The sequence below is a fragment of the Rattus norvegicus genome, chromosome 14 (genome assembly GCF_021556685.1).
Source record: "Rattus norvegicus strain SHRSP/BbbUtx chromosome 14, alternate assembly SHRSP_T2T, whole genome shotgun sequence".
NCBI lineage: Eukaryota > Metazoa > Chordata > Mammalia > Rodentia > Muridae > Rattus > Rattus norvegicus.
Genome location: NC_141547.1, coordinates 35425271 through 35449067, shown reverse-complemented (window position 1 = coordinate 35449067; position 23797 = coordinate 35425271). Strand labels below are relative to the sequence as shown.

General features: G+C 44.8%; 1 protein-coding gene across 31 annotated transcripts in view; it reads right to left on the bottom strand.

Moving 5' to 3' along the window:
- The window catches only part of Fryl (FRY like transcription coactivator), a 233939-nt gene that overhangs the window by 111791 nt on the left and 98351 nt on the right, over positions 1–23797 (bottom strand). For all 31 annotated transcript variants that reach the window (XR_015636760.1, XR_015636762.1, XR_015636761.1 and 28 more), the window contains 2 exon segments: positions 10291–10490; positions 467–520 (listed from right to left, as the gene is read on the bottom strand). Coding sequence is in view for 27 of the 31 variants with exons in the window: in XM_087583942.1 (XP_087440068.1) it covers positions 467–520; positions 10291–10490 (254 nt within the window). In the remaining 4 variants the exon portion in view is untranslated.

Below are 23797 nucleotides of genomic sequence, written 5' to 3'. Positions count from 1 at the left end.
TGCTGCACATCTGTAATCCCAGCATTTGGAAAGCAGGGGCAGTTGGATGGCTGAGAGTTCGAGGCTTATCTGGCCTACACAATGAGACCCTGTCCCGAATGAATGAATGAATGAATGAATGAATGAATGAATGAATGAATGAATAGTAGAAACAAACTGGTACATAGGATGAGATAAAAGGATTTAGTTAGCTTCCTGGGAAAACTTTCCAAAGCATATTAAAGACATTAGCAACGAAAAGGGGGAAAAAAAAGAAAGAAGGAGGGAGGCCCCACAGGAGATCTTAAAGAGCTGACTAAGCAAAAATTAATGGCGACCATTGCTCCATGAAGAAGAATCTACCATATAGGAACATACAGGAGTATTACACAAAACTGAGGACTTTCTCAATGGTGAACACGTGTGAACTAGATTATTAGAACAGACATAGTTCTTCAAAGAAGATTCTTCCCCCAAATTACAATACCTGGTCAAACTGCAGATCTTCACCCCTCTGAAGAGATCTGGATAACAGCTTTTCCTGTGGTGGTAATAATAATAATAAAAATACAGCTTAAAACAAAACATTAGAGGACTGCCATGTTATCAACAGCTTAGACTTACAGTTCATTTTGCTTTAATTTTATTTTTTTTTACAGGCTGGTTGCTTTAAAGAAAGGTAAGTCTCCACCTTGCCCTCAACACAACACAGGATTCAAACCACTCCCATGCAAGGGACTTCCCAGCTACTCTCTAAATAGAATGGCTCTATTAATGATGATTCTTAGATTAAGAAATTAAAGTTCGGGCTGGAGAGATGGCTCAGCAGTTAAGAGCACCGACAACTCTTCCAGAGGTCCTGAGTTCAAATCCCAGCAACCACATGGTGGCTCACAACCATCTGTAATGGGATCTGATGCCCTCTTCCGGTGTGCATGAAGACAGCTACAGTGTACTCATATATAATAAATAAATACATTTAAAAAAAAAGAAATTAAAGTTCAACAAAGGACCTGTTTAGATTCAAGTTCGGAATGTCATCATGATGCTTTTATTAGTTTATTCATTTGTTTAACCAGTGTTGACTAGGCCGGAGATACAGCGGAGTGTGGTAGCAAAATGATGTGTGAGGCCCTGGGTACCAGTGGGGGGCTCGGAGGGGGGCAGAGAGAGACAGAAACAGAGAGACAGGAAGAAACAAGGAGAGACAAAAACACAGAGACAGAGAGAAACAAGGAGGCAAGGAGGTGTAGGCGGGGCAGGAAGGAGAAGGAAATATCATCTTCCAGGTGGAGCAGCTCAGACCAGTAACCTACCACTGGGGACTGGAGCTGGAGGGAGTTTGGGGCCAACTTGGACTACGTGTGTGTGTGTGTGTGTGTGTGTGTGTGTGTGTGTGTATTCATATATGTTTGTGTGCATGTGTGTACATTTGTGAATGTATGTATTTGTGTGTGTATATGTGTGTGTGTATTCATATATGTGTGTGTGTATGTGTGTGTGTATTCATATATGTTTGTGTGTATGTGTGTACATTTGTGAATGTATGTATTTGTGTGTGTATATGTGTATGTGTGTATGTGTGTGTGTGCATTTGTGTGTGTGTGTGCAGACAGACCGACAGACACTGGCTCCCAGCTAGTATGGGCTATGGGGAACACAAGTGTTTATGAATAGTATCCTCATACAATGAGGTGGCCTGGCCTGTGAGGCCATGAAGCTTGATCTGGAAGCCACCTGGAAGACTCGAGGTCTCTGGGCTTTGCTTTTCTCATTTGAAACAGCGCTGTTTTCAGAAACAAGCTACTTTAAGATGGGGAGGGGGGACTTTCCAGTTCTCTCTATGCACTGAAATTGTTTAGAGGAGGCAGGAGTGGTAGGCTGCCTGGGAACCACTGCTCTAGAAAGTGAGTTTATCCCATCATTACTTAGGTGTGCACACGCTGCTAAGTCACTTCTCCTCAGCGTCCAGCGCCTTGTTTGAGGAGGACTGATGGCGGCACAGCTGTTTCGTACATGAACTCTGTTTTTAAAAGCAGATTTCTCTTGTTTAATCATGTGTCTGTGCATATGAGCACAGGGGCCCACAGAGGCCAGAGTGAACATTTCAGATGATTCATCCTCCTGTAACTCTCCCTCCAGGGGATGTCTCTGGCCTCTGTGAGGACCTGGAGGATTTGTTAAATCGTCTGTATCTTGACAGCCCTACCCATTATTGAATGCATTGACAAACTCAGTCTCCAATAATGCATGGCGTCACACTGAAGAAATCAAAGACCTCCCCCTAGCTGTCTGTCATCGGACCACCGGCGAACCCAGATTTGAGTTTTCTTTCCTCTCCCTGTGTCTTCCAGCTCTGTCTGCCTGTTGTACGAGGGAATCTGTGCTCGCCTGAGGCTGTCTCGTGACTACGTTGGTCCCTCTGTGTCTGTGTTTTGTTGTATCTGTGTGTGATTCTGAGTGTTCTTAACAAAGGGCGCCACTCTGCACTTACTGAACGGATCAGAGAGCATCACATGAGGAAGGGATGAGGGAGGTGCTACAGAAGTCTTTATCAGAGTTTTACAAGGGATTAAGTTCCTGACTCCAACTGACCCCAACTGCCCGAAATAACGGGACAGCATTACAGACATCCTCGTTTCTCAAGCAATGGCCATATGTCATGTTCGGTGTTTACGGTGGATATTCATTTATAAGACTGGCTTATGACTATTTGTTCTTTCCAGCAAATAATCACACATGGGTCAGGGGCATAGAAGTGTACAAAATTTAAGATGACAGCTAGGCACTAGCTTAGTGTGTAAAAGCTGATTGCACGGGAAATCCAAGGAAAGCAAGGTTGGTTGTCACACTGTTCTCCTCAAGGTAGGTTACACAAACAGGCTGAGCACACAGTAGGACAGCAGTCTTAAGTCTTACGTGACTTCAAAGGGTTGCTAACTCTGGCTGTGAGGTCTAGGAAAGGTTCCAGTCTCTTAGAACGTAAGAGATAGTTTCAGAATATTAAGTGGCCTCAGTGAGAAGCAAGAAGTTACAAAAGGACAAGTAAACTAAAATGAATGAAGTTCCCAGCTCGTTTTACTGTTTAAGGACAACAACAACAACAAAAAAAACCTCCAACCAATTAGAATTTTAAAAAGATATATGGAATTGCTAAGCAAAAGAAAGAAATATCTTAATGTTGAGTTTATATGAACTGAATTATTTAGATAGGAGTTTTCTACCCAAGAAAAAAATTCTGGATTCCAGTAATAATCATTGAATATATTTAGACTCATGTCATCGGTATGTAAGAGGCTAATCTCATACATAAAAGAGTTTTACACGGGCTCTGGGATACAGCTCTGTGGTATGGAGTGTAAACCTCCCACGTACACAGCCCTGGATGCCCAGCACCAGGAAACAGTACACAGGATCCCACAGTTGCAGGGAAGGGAATCATTTTCTTCTGTGGTGTAGCCACTGGGAAGGAGGTGTCCATGATCCTGTAAGCAACTTAAGGAAACTCATAAGGTTATTTAAAAAAATAAAATAAAAACAAAAATATGAAAGACTAGTTTGGAAGAGGAAGCAAATGGAGTGGAGCAAAAGGGTAACAGGGAGGTGTGTGTGTGTGTGCGTGTGTGTGTGAGTGTGAGTGTGTGTGTGTGAGTGTGTGTGTGTGCGAGTGTGTGCGTGTGTGTGTAGGGGGGGACAGCTAAAGTACATTGTATGCACATACAGAAATGTCATAGTAAGGCCCATTACTATGTGTGGTTAATATATGGTAATAAAACAGAGGAATACAAGAACAGACGTCTGTGATTGTGTGTATTTTGTTATAAAAGTTTCCCACCTAAAACATAAGGCAGGAAGCATATCAAAGAAGTATATTAATTTGTTCTTTCAAAAAATATGGTGCTTGTTCTAGGGCGAGAAATGTATATGATAGTCATATTGTATGGACTATATGTTTCTACAGACAAAGAACGAGAAAAAGGCAGAGAATTTTCTCTTCTATTCTGTCTTGCTTCATTCCCACTATAAGCAATGTTCATGTTCTAGCCCTGGAGTTTTAAGAGCCACACAGGACGATGCATTGAGGATATAAATCAAACAAAACAATGAGTAGGGGTCTATAAGTACAACCTGAGGAAAACATTGGGAACGAAGACTTAGGACTGTGTGACATTACACTATGCAGACGGATCAAGATTTCATGGTGAATGCTAATGTGAGTGCTAACTTGACCTTGGCACTGAGAGAATCCCAGGGCAGCTGATGAAGCATCATTTCTGAGTATACTGGAAGGGCGTTTCTAAGAGACTATCATTTCAATCAGTGGGTTGAAGAGGGAAGATTCACCCTTACCCAAGTGGAGAGGCACTGTTCAATCAGCTGAGGATGGACTGCATTGAGAAATACATTTATTTCTGAAGATTCTCTAATAGTCCTGAGTGTTCCTCCCTCATTGGTGACTAATTCTTGTCAAAATAAAAACACAAGTCTATTTACCACAGTTATAAAAGATCCTCCTTTCACATGTGGCAGATTGGATCCCAGACCCCTGAGAGCATCGACCCGTAAGTATATTACTTCTTCCTGTGTACTTAGGAAGACCCGTGTTAAGGTTTCATTCAATGGTAGGAACAATAGGAGAGATACAAAAGATGCATGGCTTCGTGGATAATGGGTTAAGATCAAGTGTGTGTGTGTGTGTGTGTGTGTGTGTGTGTGTGTGTGTGTGTGGTGTGTGTATATATGTGTGTGTGTGTGTGTGGTGTGTGTATATATGTGTGTGCATGCATGTGTGTGTGTGTATGTGTATATATGTGCATGCATGCATGCATGCGTTTCAGGTGGTAAGTATCAATCAGATGGATGATTAATAGACATGAAGCCTGACAGGCTGGCACCAAGTGTGGAGTGCAGGCCTGTAATCCTAGCACTCTGACAGGGAGACAGGAGGTTCTGCAGTTCGAGGCACTTTCAGTTACATAGTGGACTCAAGACCAGTCTGGGCTCCAGGAGATACTGTTTCATGAAAAAAAAAATTCTACTTTCCCCATTTAGAAATATTTTTACTCTTTCATGATTTTTAAAATTATTTGTTTTTATTTTATGTGTATGAATATTTTGATGTCATGCATGTCTATGTGTCCATATAAGTCAGAAGAGGACATCAGATCCTTTGGAACTGGAGTTCCAAATGGTTGTGGGCCACCATTTGGTCTTGGGAACTGAAATGCTCCTAACCACTTAGCAGTCTCCCAATCCTCATATTTCCTTAATATAAAAATTAATAATTCTAAGGATCATAATCCATTACATTCTAGCTTTCTCCTAGACCACTAAGATAATACCAAAATTAACATTCAAAGAAATTCAAAAGCTAGAAAGAGAAAGAAAGAGAAGGTAAAACTAGTCAGGAGCATCTCACTGAACGATGTTTCCTTCCCAGATAGGCAAGAGGGAAACCAGATGTGTGTTCTTGCTCTGGGCCACCAGCCACCCACCCAGTGACTCTCGGAGTGAGCAGCACTCTGGAGAAGCAGCCATGAACAAGCTGGAAAATGGCCGCCACTCTTCTGTACCCACAAACTGGAGAGGGGCAGGGGTCTCTATGAGAGGCAGACGAGGACAGGAAGGACAGGAGGGTGAAATGGGACTGAGATTTCAGACAGAAATGACTGAGGAGAAGAAACGTCATTTGAACAAAGCCACAGAGAAACTCGCCCACCAGAAAGTGAAGGAAAGGTAGCCTGGTTGATATTCTCATGCTCCCGAAAGACTCAGGACTTGGAGAGCCGGGGCACTCTGAAAGGATGGACGGCTATAGTGAAGCAAAACCAAAGAGGGTGCAGTTCAGTGCTGGCTGACCATGCACAACACCTGGGATTCAATGTCCAAATCCCATAAATCAGCTGATGCACACAACACTTCAGAAGTGGAGGCAGCAGGATCAGGAGTTCAAGGTCAGCGCTGTCTACATGTGGAGTTCAAAGCCAGCCAGGAATGCTGGAGACCTTGTCTCAGTGTGGGCTGGGGCAAGGGCTGGTAGAACAACTGTTTTGAAGAAGTGTCTGGAGGAGCTGTAGACACTCCTTCCATTCTCTCCACCCACTTCCTCAGGGAGGTAGTGATGCTTCACTGCAGGGACAGAGGTGCGACCTATGGGAATACAACTTGAAGATGAGGCCTCATCCTGAAGCTCGGGAGTAAAGTGCAGCAAACTCCCACAATGCTATGGTGGTTTGAATAAGAATGGCCTGTATAAGGTTGGGGATTTGGCTCAGTGGTAGAGCGCTTGCCTAGCAAGCGCAAGGCCCTGGGTTCGGTCCCCAGCTCCGGAAAAAAAAAAAAAAAAAAAAAAAAGAATGGCCTGTATAGGCTCATATATTTGAATGCTTAGTCACAGGGACTTTTTGAGACAGATTAGGAGGTGTGGCCTTGTTAGAGTGGGCATGACCTTGTTGGAGTAGGCGTGGTCTTGTCGGGGTGGGTGTGGCCTTGTTGGGAGAGGTGTGTCACTGGGCATGTGAGCTTTAAGGGTTCAAAAGCCTATGCCAGACCCAATCTCTCTCCCTCCCCTACTTCTCTTTCTGCCTGCAGATAAGGGTGTAGCTCTTAACTACTCCAGCACCATGCCTGGCACGCCTGCTCCTCACCGTGATGATAATGGACTAAGCCTTTGAAAGTATAAGCTGGTCCCAGTTAAAGCTTTCCTTTATAAGAGCTGGCAGGGCCTTTGCATGTCTCTCCACAGCAACAGAACAGTGACTAAGACACTATCCAAAACCCAAGTTGTCCCATTTAGAATCCTGCAGGTCTTCTCAGAGACTCTGAATGGCCTCCAGAGAAAAGGCTGACAGCCCATCCCTGGGACTGCACGGAAAGAGCACGGTCCGTGTGCACTGTGCCATAGCAAGCAGTGTAGAGCCTCATTCTTACAAGAGCTTGTAAGTAAGCACATCCGGGCGGGAGAGACGGTGTAGCAGCTGTGAGCAGTGGCTGCTTTTGCAGGGGAGCCAGGTGCAGCTCCCAGCGCCTCCGTGGTGGCTACAACCATCCGGAACTCCAGTTCAAGCCTCTAACACCCTCTCCGGCCTCCACAGAGTCTAGTCACATACATACATGCTGGCAAACTACTCATGTACATAAACACTTAATAAGTAAATATGTTTTAATTATTGTGAAGAACATGTCAGGGGAACTGACATAAAGATACAGTGCAGCAAACTGACCATAAAATGCACAACGTGTGAATCAGAGCGCTCGCTGCTGAAATGAGGGGCCTAAAACAAAACAGTGGGTGACTAGCTAATGTCTTTCCCTCCATCTTCCTTCGAGGCGCTGACAATGGACGCAATGAATAAGCGAGCTTGGAAAGGCCTGGGTCATTAGCCAAGATCGATCCATCTTCTCTGAGCAAAAATTATTGGGTTGCCTAGCACGCAGGCTGCGATTTCAATCACTGCCTGCCCTTCCCGAATCTTCCTCCAAAAGGGAAAATCAAATTAAAGGCGGAAAATCAAGCTGGGCTCCTCTTTGATGGCCTCTGTAGCCTTCTTTTTTTTTTTTCGTGTCTGACGAGGGAACGGAAAGACTGGTTCTGTCCTGTCACTGGCCAGTTAGGTGCCTGCAGCATCTTGGCAGCTATACCACCCTGACTGACCTGAGCCAGGTCAGCCCCGGCCACACACAAGCCCTGGGTTCTGTCTGCTTGAAACAAAGGCTGTGAGCTTTTCCTTTAAGAACCCAGCTATCCCTCGGCTGCTCACTCCCTCAAAGGGTAGAGAATCAACCTGCAAACATATGAAACCACAAGGAAAGCACCCGAAGCTATCTTCTACCCTCTGCCATGGGATAGAGCCTCTGTGACTTCACTATCTTGATGCTATGGATTTCCAATCTATCTAGACCCGACAGAAAGAAGAACTAAGCAGCCGGGTATTGACCTGGATAAGGAGGAATTGCTTTGGTATGTGGCAGGGTTGCGAGTAAAAGTCTGTAAGCTATGGTGAAGACTGGGGGACACTCTCGGTGTGTCAGGGAGGATAAGCAGCAATGCCTCTCCTTGCAAAGCGTGAGGAGGGATAGCAACATCGATGCAACAACGGAACTTTAAAGGATATATTCATTTTTATCTTACGTGTATGAGTGTTTGGCCTAGATGTATGTCTGTGCACCCCACGTGTGGACCTACTGCTGCCAGAGGCCAGGCAGGGTGTCAGGTTCTCTCGAACTGGAGTTACAGATGGGCGTGAGCTGCCATGTGGGTGCTGGGAACCAGATCAGAGCCTCTGCAAGAGCAGCCAGTGCTCCTAACTGTCCACCTATCGCGCCAGCCTCTCACAGTGGACTTTACGCCACTGTTAAGTCTAATCTCACGTTAACATTGTGGAGCAGATGCTCCCGAAACAACCTGTTAGACAAAAGAGTAAAAGAGCGCTGGATGGTTCTAAAGGAGTTATTTGAAGCTCTGCCTTAAACGGCAGCACAGAGGTGCTGAGCCTTCTTAGACACACAGTGCCTTAGGGTTAAATTCAATTAAAGTGCAAATTTCTGTGAAATACCTAAACCTCAGGCCACCCTGCAGGGTGACATCAGGTTCCTGGCATCACATAACCCACCCCAGAGAAGACACATAACCAATCATGACACAGCATAGTCATATACACGTGTACACGCTCATGCATGTTCATATACATCTGTGCACATGTGCATAAACACACACTGCCACGTGTTATGGAGGGATTACTATATGGCCCCGGCAGGCACATGTTCTAGTAAAACAAACACGTAGCTTGGTATAGAGCCACTATGTTGGAGGGGGCAGTGGGGGAGTTGGAAGCACTGTTAATGGAAAGGGGAAAGTGCAGAAGGCTGCAGGGAAGACTCCTGAGGGGGAGCTGTGGGACTCGCAGCAACCACAAGTCTGGGAAGCGCCTGGGAAGCGCCTAGAATGACTGGAAAGGAACCTGAACTTACCAGGGCACCAGTGCAGGAGGGTGATGATGATATCAGTTGTAGACGTGTGTGTGTGTGTGTGTGTGTGTGTGTGTGTGTGTGTGTGTGTGTGTGTGTGCCACTTCCTGAGTTACACACCCCTGCACTGAGTCTGACCTAGACAAGACCTCCAGAATGACAGTGGACTTTATCAACAGGAAGGGAACAAAGAGTTGGCTTAGAGACTCAGTCATGTTAAGTAACCCTCTCAGACATCCTTTTGCTCTCAAGATCTCAAGAGTTTCAGAATTAAAATTTTCTCAATAATGTGCAGTGTTTGAGACTCAATAGGGACCATGGCATGCAAAACTATTACCAAGAATTTTTATGAAACAGGTAGTGTTCTTAAGTGTGCAGAGGAGAAGAAAACTGCAGCTGGCTGATAGGGTCCAGCGGTTTGAATCCTCATAAGGGCCGGAGGGACGGCTCAGCGGTTAGAGCACTGACTGCTCTTCCAGACGTCCTGAGTTCAATTCCCAGCAACCACATGGTGGCTCGCAGCCATCTGTAATCTGAGTGCGTCAGTAAACTAGATGACTGGTGATCTCCCCACGTGAATTGCTTGGTGGGTGGCCCAGAATTCTTTGGGAGCTCTCCTGAGAGACAGCAGTGAGTGTAAATGTGGCATCATCTACCTCGAAGCTGATACATGTCAAATGCTCTATATAGATTCTTCTATTGCTTTCTCTTCTACCTTTCAGCCCCTGGTTCACTCCAGCCTGAACCAAATACGATCCTGTCCTCGGGTATCTAGGCACCATACTGTTTAGCATCATCCTGGTTTATGACTCCTAAACATTTATTTTTGGTCATTCTCCTCGTCCCTGCCTCCAATCACTCTCTGAGTGTTTCGCATCTACTGTGAATGTAAAATACAGGTAGGCCAGCTACGTTGGCACAGTCCTGGCTCTTTGAAAGGGTAGCGGGATCAGGAGCTTGGGGTTATCTTTGGCTTCACAGCAAGCTCAAGACCAACCTGAACTACATGGGACCTTGACTTGAAAACAATAATTAAAAAAATAAAATGCTCACTAATTAGTCTATAGTGTTTATGACAACCTGTAGACTAGTCCAGATTCTCTTTTATTTCCGGTGGTGTTTTATCTGGCCACATGATTTCCACCCATGTAGTCTTTTCTTTCTCTTAGAGATCTCCACAATTTCATCCAAGTGGACTCTGAAGCCACTGGCACTGTCTGGATCAGCACTTTACAACAATCCTAGCCCTTAATGTGGTCGAGTGCATTATTCCCTTTGGAAAATTGGTACTATAGCAGCTAATGCAAAAGGAAAAAGATAAGATTTATGGATGGCTCTACTCACCAAGGGTTCGGCCATTACAACTTCAATTTTCTTTTCTGCTTGCACAGCAAACTCCGCAAAGAGACTCTTGATGACGTATTCACCAGGCTTGACATCGGGGTCAATCGTGATGTTTGACATGATGGTGCTCTTTCTTCCCAGAGCGGAATGGAAGTTGGAAGTGGCACAGAACTTATTCACTTTGCTGACTGGTGCTGAAGCTAAAAGTCAGAGAAATGGAAGAGCCCTGTGTTAATAACCGGCTCTGTGGGCCCTGGACCTGCCCCACGCACCTCAGTGAAATTGCACCTCAACCCCTCCCAGATCTCGGTTGTCCTCCTCCGCAGATCTCTTTCATACCAGCCTTTCTGAAGCCTTCCTAACACATCCGCCATGCAGCCAGGCGTCTGTCATGTTTACTAACTGGTGGCTACTTCTCCACTTTTCACTCGTGAGGTTTCCAAAACATCAGGCCTTCTCATTTGATTAGCTTTGGCCTAGGTGATTCCCATGTAAGTAGAAATAGTGCCTGGTACACTTCGGGGGCACAACAAATATTTATTGAATGACTGGATCCTGGTCAGTGTAAGGCGGTGATTCTCAACCTGTGGGTCATGACCCCTTTGGCAAACTTCTAGCTCCCAAAAAATATTTAATTTATGATTAACAACAAGAGCGAAATTACAGTTTTGAAGTAGCAACGAAAATAATTTCATGGTTGGGGGTCAACACAACCTGAGGAACTGTATTAAAGGGCTGCAGCATCAGGAACACTGGTCCGCAGAAATGAAGGAAATGTGACAGGTAAATACAGGAAACTCGGAAGGCACGCATGTGGAGGCTTCAGTAAAAAAGCTACAGCTAACTGAAGGTCTAAAGGAAGGGAGCAGAACACTCAAGACTGAACAGGAGTAAACAAAAGACCAAGGGCAGGCACAGGGGATGTGAGAGGCTCTCCGAACACAGATAGCCCTCTCGGATTCTGAGAAGAACATTTAGTGGAAAGTATTAGGTGGGGAGGGGTGGGCCTGACTTGTCCTTATGAATCTCTCTGGCTTCTCTGGAGAATGAGTCTGAGGAACCCAACACGGCACCAGGGATGCCAGTCCACACAGCCAGTGAGATGGCTGGAGCTTGGGCTAAGAGGATGTTGAAGAAAAAAAAAAAGGCTCAGAACCTGGTCCAGATTTGTGGTACCAAGGTGAGGGGCAGGAATCAGTAGTAACTCATGGTATCTTCTCGTAAGTCACTCAGAAGATGCTGTGGCCTGTGTTTGCTCTGATGAGGATGATGTATGTCTGCCAAGTAGTGATTCCAATCATGTGTGGTGGGAAGAGCGCTAACAACATCACTCCCACCTATGAACTCATCCAGTTGCACCAATCTTCCCAGCCCAAAGCTTAACAAAGACTGTACTCTAACTCTGGCTTGCATGACTTCTCCTGGCCTAGTGTAGCACAGACTTTTGGAAGCCACAAGCCTGTGCTTCTCTCTAACCTGCTCTTCAGCTCCTGCCTTCTCTGTGTAAGGAACTGTCATAGTCAACCCCGGCCCTGAAAAGGGGAGGGAGAATACAGGTATTTAAACACTGAATAGTTGTAGATGTATGCGTCATAATAGGATAGCAAATTTGTTTAAAAAAATACATAAATTTGAAACCTACATTGCATTTTTAGGTCAAAGAAAAGTCTGCTCTAAGTTAGGCCTGGCAGCACATCTTGAGTTCCAGTTATCCAGAGGCTGAGGTAGTTATGGTCACAAGTTCGAGATCAGCAGGAGTGGAAAAGTTGTTGCTAAGTCAGCCAAGGCCACAGGGTGGTGGTGGGGAGGGTATCTCGAACCCTAAAAAGCCTACTTTATAAAACACAGTAAAGATAAGGACATTTGCAACAATAATCAAGATTATTGCAAACTGTTAATATCATATCAAACAACAAGTGTCTTTTATTAGCACCAAGCTAAAAAACATTTTGTACTCTAGAACTAAAACTGTATCATAAAAATAATCCAAGACAAAAATTCACAGTCCTTGGAACACAGCACACATTATCTCAAACAATGGCCTGCTTGTCTACTATGTGTCACGATCCAACATTGTGCATTATTAAGAGGGGAATCTATTAACAAGTGTCACTGTGGACAAAGTCAGAGATCTTAAATTTTTAAAAATTAGTTTTGGCCCCAAAGACACAGCTCATCTCAAATGGCTCGCCGTTGCTGCCCTCAACCCGCTTTGAAAATAATCCTGAATAAATGCGCCAAGGAAGTAGCTCTCCACCTGTGGGTCCCAACTCCTTTGTCAAACTTCTAGCTCTAAAAATATTTACATCATGATTCATAACAGTAGTGAAATTAGTTATGAAGTAGCAAAGAAAATAACTTTACGGCGGGGGTCACCACAGCACGAGGAACTGTGTTAAAGGGTGGTAGTGTTAGGAAAGTGGAGGACTCTGCAGTCTTTCACGACTGCAGTGAAAGACATTTGTCAAGGAGTCAAGGTTCCAGGGAAAACGTCATTTCTAACTTAAAACCTTAGACTTTCAACAAACATCAAGTGTTTATGATTAAACAAGTTAAAACAGTATTTCAATTTATCTCTTACTTATTACTTATTATTATTTTGTACTTATAGTTACAAAAATGGAAGGAAAAAGTATCTTCTGTTGAAACCTCAGGCCATTGAACATTCCAATAACAGAGTTAGAAAAGAACTTATTTTTTATAGCCCTCTAACAGCGCAGGCAACTGAAATGATATGATTCACAAATAGCAAATGGCATGAGAAAAATGTACAGAACGCAGTATCAGATTTATACTGAAGAAGAATATATACAGAAAACTAAACTGAAACTCAGAAAAATACTTGGTGCATGTTAAACAGAGAATGAGCTACTTTCAAAGCCAACCCAATGAATAGCATCCCGTAGAAAACAGGACAGAAAACAGCAAGGATGTAGAATAAATAAACAGAGCCCAATAAGCACAAAAAATACTCACTTTTACCAGTTTTCTGATAATAAGAACTGGACAACATTTGCCGTCTATCAAAAGGCTAGGAGGACCAGGCTGAGCAAGCCATGGGGAGCAAGCCAGCAAGCAGAGCTCCTCATGGCTTCACCACCCTGCTCCGGCCCCCAGCCTCCCGCTATGCTTGGCTTCCTACCCTGACTTCTCCCAGAGATGGACAGCTAACTGGAAGTGTCAGTGAACTTGAACCGTTTACCTACCCTGATGCTGCTTTTGGTCATGGTGTTTTATCACACCAACAGAAACCCTAACCAAGACGCTCAGTGACACTTGACCACTTGAATTAAATATTTTATAAAGTCAAATAGGAGGATTGTGTTTTCTTAGTATTTAAAGCTTTAATCGTGTATGTGTATGTCCGTGTGAGTGTGTGTGCCCATGAGTATAGTACTCAGGGAGCACCTAAGAGGCCTGGATTCCCTGAAGCTGGAGTTGCAGGTGGTTGAACTCATACCCTCTAGAAGAGCAGAGTGAACGTGTAATCACTGAGCCATCTCTCCAAACCCAACCGTAGAATTTCTCTACATGCAGTTGTAGAATTCTACCCATGAAAGAAAACATAACATAAAGGTTAGAGTGTACGTCTTAAGAACACAGTCCAGGCATTGAATTACAAACAGAAAAATCCAATGTCACATTAAACACTCTTCAGATACAACCCCACTGACCATGGACAGCTGTTAGGATAAAGCGACAACTGAATAGTTTACATTCCAGAATTTCTATTTGCTCTTAAGCTCGACATGAAATGCAATTACTAGTATTTTTTATATTGTTCACTCTCTATAGCACTGTGCTGATATGTTACATACAATAAAAACAGCAGTCAGAGTAACCAATGTCTGTCCCCTGATAAATTCTAATTCAGTCAAAGGGAAAGAACAAGTAGGAAGAGACAAAGCCCTTGACCCGGTGTGTCTCTGGGGTCATTAGAACCATGGACTTCAGGGTTCTTTGCATGCAGGGATCAATAGGCAAAGTGCTTGTTGCTCTGGCATGAGGACCAGACTTCAATCCCCAGCATGCATGTAAAAGCATGTATCACCCATGTAATGGACCTTTGATGTCAGTGGTGGGGCGGGGGGTATGGGCTAGAGACAGGCAGATCCCTGTAGCTTGCTGCCAGCCAGCCCTGCTGAAACCAGTCGTCTCCAGGTTCAGGGAACTGGGAGGTAATTTAGGAAGACATTTGACCTCTGTTATATAAGTGCCAGGTAGTGTCCCTTGTGTGGATACCTCTACCGTCCCACTCAGGAGCAGCTTGGCTGTGTCTGTGTGAGTTAGCGGTTACAAATTGCTGTAAGCAGTGTGCAGGGTGTGTCGTGGACATGTAGTTTAGTTCCTGCAGGTAAAAACCATGAATGACAATCATGGGTATTACCTTTGTAAGAACTACCTAAAAGCTACCTTCCCAAGCTGTGGCCCCATCTTTACATTGACCTCTGGCCTTTACACACACATTTATGTACTCATGCACGTGTGTGCATGTATACAAATACACACACACACACACACACACACACACACTCTCTCTCTCTCTCTCTCTCTCTCTCTCTCTCTCTCTCTCTCTCTCTCCTTTGTAGGTAACAAGCTAATATAACTTAGATATGTTCACTACACATATTTATAGAGAGGCTTATGTGGTACAGAAATCCAATGGCACCATAGCATTGCTTATTATTATGATTATTACTGCTTACACCATCTATCAATAAGTTTTGATGACACCTAAGAAAGAAAGGGCTTGGGGCTGGGGATTTAGCTCAGTGGTAGAGCGCTTACCTAGGAAGCGCAAGGCCCTGGGTTCGGTCCCCAGCTCTGAAAAAAAAAGAAAAAAGAAAAAAAAAAAAAAGAAAAGAAAGAAAGAAAGGGCTTTAGAACAATTATTAAAAATGGAGGAGGACTGGGTTGGGGATTTAGCTCAGTGGTAGAGCGCTTGCCTAGCAAGCGCAAGGCCCTGGGTTTGGTCCCCAGCTCCAAAAAAAAAAAAAATGGAGGAGGAGGAGGAAAAGGAGGGGGAGGAGGAGGAGGAGAAGAGGAGAAGAGGAGGAGGAGGAAGAAGGAGAAGCCGACTTCACAAATCAAAAGCAAAATTAGTTTGAAAAGCAAACCTAGACCAGGGAGTGATTTCATGGACACCAATGAACTTATTCTAAAAGTTTGTACAGCAAGAAAAGTATTTCAGAAAGAGCCAGCACAATTTGGAAGGAGAATGAAGTTCAGGGGCGGACACTACCTGGTTTCAGGATTTATTATAAATCTACAGTAATCAAGGCATTGTGTTATTGGCAAAGGAACAGACAAACAGATCAATGGGACAGAACAGAAGCCCAGAAATAGACCCACACAAATATAGTCAACTGATCTTTGACAAGGGAGCAAAGGAAAAGCAACAAGAAGAAAGACTTTTCAACAAATGCGGCTGGAACAACTCGACACCCACATGTTTAAGGGAGAAAAAAGCAAAAGAAGTTAAACAGAACTTTTACCTTCCATAAAAACTCACCGAAAATGGAGCGCATAGACCTAGACATAAAATTGGAAAACTGTATATTCCCGGAAGATAGGAGAAAAATCGAGGTGATCTTGATTTCAGTTAGGGCTTGTTATATATATGTACACCGAAACCAAGACACATGAATGGAAATAAAGAACAAATTATTAACATTAACAATGCAAAAATCAATGATGAGGGTGAAAAGGCTATCCTTAAGGAAGAAAAAAAAGATCTAATAAAGGATTTATATGCAAAATACATAAACAACAACAGTAAGAAAAAACCAACTGACTTAAAAACGGGCACTTCACAGAGGAGACGAGATGGTGTGTGAGTGAGGCTCAACCCTGTAAGCACTCGGGGAACTGCCAAGCACACACGGCCACTGGCCACTGGCAGAGCTCCCAAGCAGACCACTGGTGAAGGAGGAAGAGGGACAAGCAGAAGCAGAACCGTCACTCACTGCTGGCGGGACGCAAGAACAGCTTTCGAAGTGGTTGGTAGTTTCTTAAATAGGTGCTATCCGTCCTATCCCTCATGGCTTTCGCCTTCAGGAACTAAGCTCCACATCCACACCACACCCTGCACACTGTTTGGTGACTTACTTGCAGTCACCAAAACAGGCACAGCCAAGCTTCTCTGGAGTGGGAGGATGGAGGCATCCACACAAGGGACACCACTCGGCACTTAGATGAAACTAGTCACCAAAAAAAGAATTATCTTTAAAATTACATTACTTAATTACTGTGTGTATAAGGGAAGGTGTGTGTGTGTGTGTGTGTGTGTCACAGGTCATCACACTCATGTGGAGGTCAGAGGGACAATCCATGAGAGTCAGTTCTCTCCTTTGACCTTGCAGGTTCTAGGTAATGAACTCAGGTCATCAGGCTTGGGTAGAGTACCTTTACCCACTGAGCCACCTGGCCTTCCAGTATTCCTGGGAAAACAGCACTGAATGTAACCCTCCTTACCTGAAAAGTAAACTAATTCCACATCTCTCTGTCTCTGTCGCTCCTTCTTCCTCTCTCCCTCTCCTGTCAAGACAGGGTTTCTCTGTGTAGCCCTGGTTGTCCTGAACCTCTCTCTATAGACCAGGCTGGCCTCAAACTCACAGAGATCCCCCTGCCTCAGCCTCTGCCTCCTGAGTGCTGGGATTAAAGGCATGCACCACCTCCACCTGGCTGGCTAGATCCAAATTCCTATCTCTTCACATGGAGATGAGGCTTTGGAGCAGGAGACCCCGCCCAGTTCCTCAGACCTGGCCACTTATCTCCCCTCCACCCCACCCCCGCCCCCGCCCCCGCCCCCGCCCCAACAGTCATCCCGCATGGCATCCTGTTTTCCAAACCCCACACAGGACCTTAAGATGACGTTTACCACGTCAGACCTAAAAGAGATGGACTAAAGAGAGGCTCATTTTGACAGATAAATGGCTACCTGTACTCTGTTGTGACTCTTTCTTTGTTCATTTATTTATTCCACTTTAGTCTATCATCTGCCTGGAAGTTTCTTTGGCTACTGATACAGATTTTTATCTCCCAAGAATTAGCCAATTCCTTTGGGTTGGTTTATTGAAATTTAGTCCTGGCTTTGCCACCATTAAATCCATGCTTGAGATAGAGTGCTAGCATTTCCTGACACACATTCCTGCAGACCAAATTCAGTCAGTCACACTGCCATGGCTATGCATATCTTACACATTAACTTGGGGAAAAACCTGGCCTCTTCTTAGTATAAAAGTTCATGTAGCCAGCAGGGTACACAGCGTCAATCCCAACATCCAGAGACTGAGGCAGTCAGACAGACATGTATCTGTGAGTTTGAGGACAGTTTGGTCTACACAGTGAGTTCTAGGCAACCAGGGCTATATAGTAAAACCCTGCTGAGAGAGAGAGAGAGAGAGAGAGAGAGAGAGAGAGAGAGAGAGAGAGAGAGACAGACAGACAGACAGACAGACAGACAGACACAGACACAGACACAGACACAGACACAGACTCTGAAGGAAAGGCTAACCAGTGACTGACCCAACTTGGATCCATCACAGGCACCAAACCTTGGCACTATTACTGATGCAATGTTGGGTTTGCAGACAGGAGCCTAGCATGTCTGTCCTCTGAGAGGCTCTACCATCAGCTGACTGAGTCAGATGCAGATGCTTACAGCCAACCATTGGACTGAGATCAGGGACCCCTGAGGAAGAGTTCGGGGAAGGATTGAAGGACTGAAGGGGATGGCAACCCCATAGGAAGAACAATATCGTCAACTATCCTGGACCCCTGGGAGCTCCCAGAGGCTAAGCCATCAACCAAAGAACACACATGGGCCGGTCTGTAGTCCCCAGGACACGTGTAGCAGAGGACTGCCTTATCTGGCCTCAGTTGGAGAGGATGAGCCTCATCTTGTAGAGTCTTGATGCCTCCAGGGAAAGGGAATGGCGGCGAGGCACCCTCTCAGAGTGAAAGGGCAGGAGGGATGACAAAAAGAACTCTGGGAGGGAACACAGAGAGGGGGCGACATTTGGGATATAAATAAATAAAATAATTAATAAAATTAGATTAAAAATTAAAGTCCATATTCAGGAGCTGGCATGCTCTACACTAAGAACATGTATCTATAGCTTATTAATTCTAATCCCTAAAGTTTCTGCTTCTACTGTGGGTGAATAAAATCATTTTCCCCACACTAGTTAGTTCAATGTTCTTCTCATTCAATTGTAACAAATAGCAAAATTAAAACTCTTTGCTTGCTCCATGAACAGCTGCTCCAAAAATGTTTATTTGTCCTAATCTAAACTATTCCTACTAAAAACAGTTTCTAAACATAGAAGTCCTGTGACGTCTCTGGCATGTGTTCAATGTTTTCACTTGAAGTCTACCACAGAAATATTCTATATAGTAAAGCTTGAGGAAGATGACCCATCTTCTAAATAACCCATCACTTACTCCGCTGGAGAGATACAATGTTCTTGACTCCTTATGACTTCCGAAGCTCGGCTCAGAAACCATTCTAAGCCCAGAGATAAGGCAGTATTTAATGAATATGCTGGGTGTTGGGGTGGGGGGAGGTGATCATGAGGCCCTACAGTTAGCTGAGAGCCCTGGGCAGGTGATGCCTGCTGGGGCAGGGAAAGTCAGTTCTCTTCAAGGTGTGGCTCTTGGGACTTTGCCATGCTCCAGGGACTGGCAACACACCCATGTGTATAAGAACAGCACTAAACAGATTCGGGCGCTATTAACAAGAAGAAAAAAAAAAAAAAGACATGAATTTGGAAAGGGTCTGGGATAAAAGCTGAAGCAGGGGGATTGTCTGTGCCACACAGTGAGCCCTGATCAAAAATAAAGTAAAAGGCGACATGAAATGCTTTGGGAAATTTACAGCTTGGCCACAAAAACAGTGCACGTCATGGTCCAGTTAAGAGGGGTGTGGCCGCTAGCCCCAGCAAAGGCACAGAGAGAGAAGCCAACAGGTTTGCACTGGGACCCTGGGAGAGCGGCCTCAGGAGCAGGCACCGAAACAGCCAGGCTGCCAGCCACCAGGAGCTTAGAAATGCAGCAATATGATTTCTGTAGGCTTTCCTGGGTAGAGTGCTTTTCAGAACAGCGCTGGGGGAGGGGTGCCCTGCATGAGTGCCCTGTGAAATGTCTCAAAGACCCTGTGGCTGTGGATTCAGCAGGCCCAGGGACAGCCAGTACTGACAGCAGACTTGGTGCCATCCACACGATGCTGGCTGAGCACGCATCCAGAATACAAGAGTTACAGGGTTACTATGGCAGCTTCCACCAAAGGACGGTCTGAGGGGCTCGGGGAGTGAGCAGTAAGACACAGCAGTGCACAGCTAGCTCACCAGCTAGCTCACAGCAGGGCGAACTGTGACATCTTGATAGCCCAAGGATTCGCAAGACGTTGGCACAGAGCAATGCCCACCCACTACAGGAAGCCGCAGACAACCTGCACAGCCTGTCCTGGAGATAAGCCGTGTGCAAGGGGTGAGGCCAGAGAGGCAGGGCTAGCCAAACCCTTGGGAACCATTCCCCAGACCCTTGGGAACCATTCCCCATTACGGGCCCCAGGTCCTTCACAAGGAGCATTAAGACTGAATACTTGCTCTGCTGTTCTAGTCTTGCCTGGGGCCAGCACCTCTTAACCATTTTTCTATTTCTGGCTTCTGAAACAGCTCGCTCTGTGCCTGCCCAGACATGTAACCTAGAAGTATATATTTATGGTTTTTTTTTTCTTTTTGACAAGAGCTCACAGTTGATTTTGCCTTTAGTTTCAGAGACTATGAATTTGGATTTTAGGGACTCTTTTACACCGTGACATAGATATAACCCTGGGATCAGAAAGTTACAGTTCAGATGCTAAATGTGCTATGGGCTTGGTTCGATGGTGGCACTACTGAGTGAGGGCAACGTAACCAGAAGCTTCCCCTAGGGAGCTGTGGGACTCTGACTGGTCACTCCCTCTTCCTTTTCCGTTTTACCATGTGACCATAACAGAGGCCTAGAAACATTGGGCTGATCCAATCATGGTCTAGAACCATAATAAAGCAACTGGCTTGGGTGTTTGGTTTATGATGAAAATCTGTGCAACACAGGCTTCAAGGCATAACCCTGGTTTCTATTAAACGTAGAAACAAAATGAAGATGCTGACTTCTGCTTCATTTCCCCACACCATTCTGGAGGCTATAGGCAATACAAGTAAATGCAACACTATGGGAAACTGTCCAGACAACAGTGGTCCACCCTTTAATCCCAGCACTTAGGAGGCAGAGGCAGGTGGATCTCTGTGAGTTCAAGGCCAGCCTGGTCTACAGAGTGAGTTCCAGGATAGCCAGGGTGACACAGAGAAACTCTGTCTTGAAAAACAAAAGAAAGGGGGGAGGGGAAGGAAAGAGAGAGAGGGAGGGAGAGAGTTGATTCATTCTTATAAATATTTTAAAAAGATGAAACTTTCTATACTATAATTATCAAGAAATAAGGATGGATTTTAAAAAAAATCTTCCATTCACAAATAGAAAATAAGTGGAAAAGAGAAAGTCATCGGGAAGTTTATCTTTTAACTCTGCACTGCTGTGTCTGGAATTCACCCCATACACATGCTGCCCTCAGTCTTGGTCAGAGAAGCTCCTTCAGGAGCAAACTATGGATATGGCAAGGACTCCTAACTAGTCAGAGTGCTAAGGATAAGAGACTGGGAGTCTTGGCCATAAACATGGCATTCTACCGAGGCTCAGGGAACACCGGGAAGGAGGCGGCAGAAAGGACGGAGGAGCAGGAGGACTCGGGAATGCTGCAAAGCACTGTCTGCTGTGGGTGACGTGACTTTTTTGCTCATGAACGCATAGCAGTTACGGTTCCCTGCATGAGATCATGCCAGCCCCGATGGGGGAGAGCGTGGGGAGAAGAGGTCACAAGTCCCACTCCTAACTGAAGATCTATTGACAGCTCTTGGCTGCTGGGGGTGGTTGTGTGCGCCCCATGGATGATGTCACTTAGTGACAGCACTAGCTGTCCTCAGGTTCTTTTTAAAAATGAAGGGGACATGAAGCTGGGAGGAGGACGTGTTGGTGGGGAAGGTCACGGGTGACGGAGAGGCAGTGGAGTTGATACATTATGTGCATGAATGGAATTCTCAAAAAGTAAAAGATACCATATACCTCGTTTACAAACTCATGAAACTTATAAGACGGACACATGGAAACCACAAGGACTTCTCAAAGGACATAAAAGAACAGATTACAAGGAAAGACACATTTTTGACAAGATGATTTAACAGAAGTGCCAGTTCTCCCACAAAATTAACATACTAGCATAATTTCAATTAAATTTTCTACAAGACTTCTGCCCAGGTGATAGGAGGGAACTATTGGTCTCTAGAGAAGTTACGTGTCTTGAAAATGCAGGCAGTAGCCAGGCATCCTTACATATAATAAAGCAGCACACACCTTCAGCCCCAGCATTTGGGAGGCAGTGGCAGCCAGATATCTCTGAGTTCAAGGCCACCCTGGTCTACATAGTGAGTTCCAGGACAGCCAGGGGTACACAGAGAGACCATGTTTGAAAAAACAAGGGGCTGGGGATTTACCTCAGTGGTAGAGCGCTTGCCTAGGAAGCACAAGGCCCTGGGTTCGGTCCCCAGCTCCGAAAAAAAGAACCAAACAACAACAACAACAACAACAACAACAACAAAAAACCAAAATACGAATATTTTCTAAATCTGATAACCCTGTGATTATAATAAGAACACAATAGTCACATTAGACTGTCAAAATCCTTCAGATCCTATGTTCTAAAACTAAAGTACAAATGGACATGAAGTTTAAAATTAATTTCTCAAAGCCTTACAGGCAATTAAGAGCTTTCATGTATAAACCAGGACTACCAAGGTAGGAAGGAAATCCAAACTATTTATTTAAAAACAAAACAAAACAAAACTATATCCGGACTCACAAGAGGGTTCAGTGGGTGAAGGTGCTTTCCACCAAGCCTGACCCCTGGGACCCAGAGGAGAGGGAGAGAGAGCTGATGCCTGGCAACCATGTCAGACTGCAACGCTCTCATTGAGACTCGGGCACGCACGCGCACGCGCGCATACACACACACACACACACACACACACACACACACACACCCCAACAAATAAATAAAATGTAATGAAAACAACTTCAAAATTGCATCTAACCACACAAGCCACTTAAAATACTTAGGGTAAACAACACCACAAACAAGAAAGGGCAAGTTTGGAAAAGTACTTATACACGGCAGAAAATATAAAAGCACTCAATGATCTATTTGCAAGTAAAGAAAACAGCAGAATATGGAGAAGAACCAACAGCAAGTGGACAAAGGTTACGTGAAGAAAAAACTTGAAACATAACAAACATGGGGGGGGGAGGGATTACCAAACTTGGGACCACCCATGCAGTAAACGCAAACTACCCTAGCAATGATATGTAACTCTGTGTGTGTGTGTGTGTGTGTGTGTGTGTGTGTGTGTGTGTGTGAATATACTTATCAGATTGGCAGATAGTAAACAGAATAATTGTAGCTACTGTGGGAAAGACACAAGGACTTAGAAGACTGCACACACTGCTGACTGAGGCAGAAGGCCGCCTAAGCGCTGCCTCAGAAGGAAGCGAGCGCTCTGCACAGATCATGCTGGCCCTGCAGCCATCTGCACGTTTACTTCTCCATGCAACCTCAAATGAGCATTCACTCTACATGAGCTTAGACAACAGCAAGGGACCTGGCACCAGTGCAGCATTTCCGCCCACTTGGTGTGTCCCTCACATCCTCGTAGGAAATTAGCAGCCCCCTAAAAACAGTCTATCTGTAGCACTGTTATTACTTACTATTCTGCCATTCTCCCAGAGACATTTCAGATCCACACTCGGCATTCTGGGCAAGCTAAGTCTCCTGACTCGATGCTCAGCTCTGCTGGCCAAGACTCTCAACGTCTTAAAATCAGAAACAGACTCACCAGAGCTGGGGTCCTGGCATCCTAAGTTTCTGGAAGCTCCTAAAAGTGAATGTAAGGGGGGACCACTGCCTTATGCTGATCCAAAGAAGAGCAATGGCTCCGTACAATGATTTCATTTAAAATTAATTTCTATCACTATGCTTCTAAAGCTCTGTAAACACACAAACCTATCATATAATACCACAAAGGATTCCCGCCAAGCAGTCCAGGGATATTTAAATAGCTGTATGTTGTACAGCATAGCCCAAGCGTGAAAAACAAGGGACCAGTAAGACACAAGACAAATATGGTTCTCTTATTTCATATTGGAAATCTCGATGAATTAACTTTTTAAGGTTTTAGCCTTAAAGGTTAATTACTGTCCATAATTTGAACCATTTATCTTAGTGCCCCAACCCCCTGCCTGTCGTTATCTATAATTTCTAGGGGCAGGGTTTCAATTATATGCTATAGAGACATTATTAAGTCTTCTCTCTGACCTATATGAATCCTATATCTAATCTACTTATCAATTCTACTGGAAG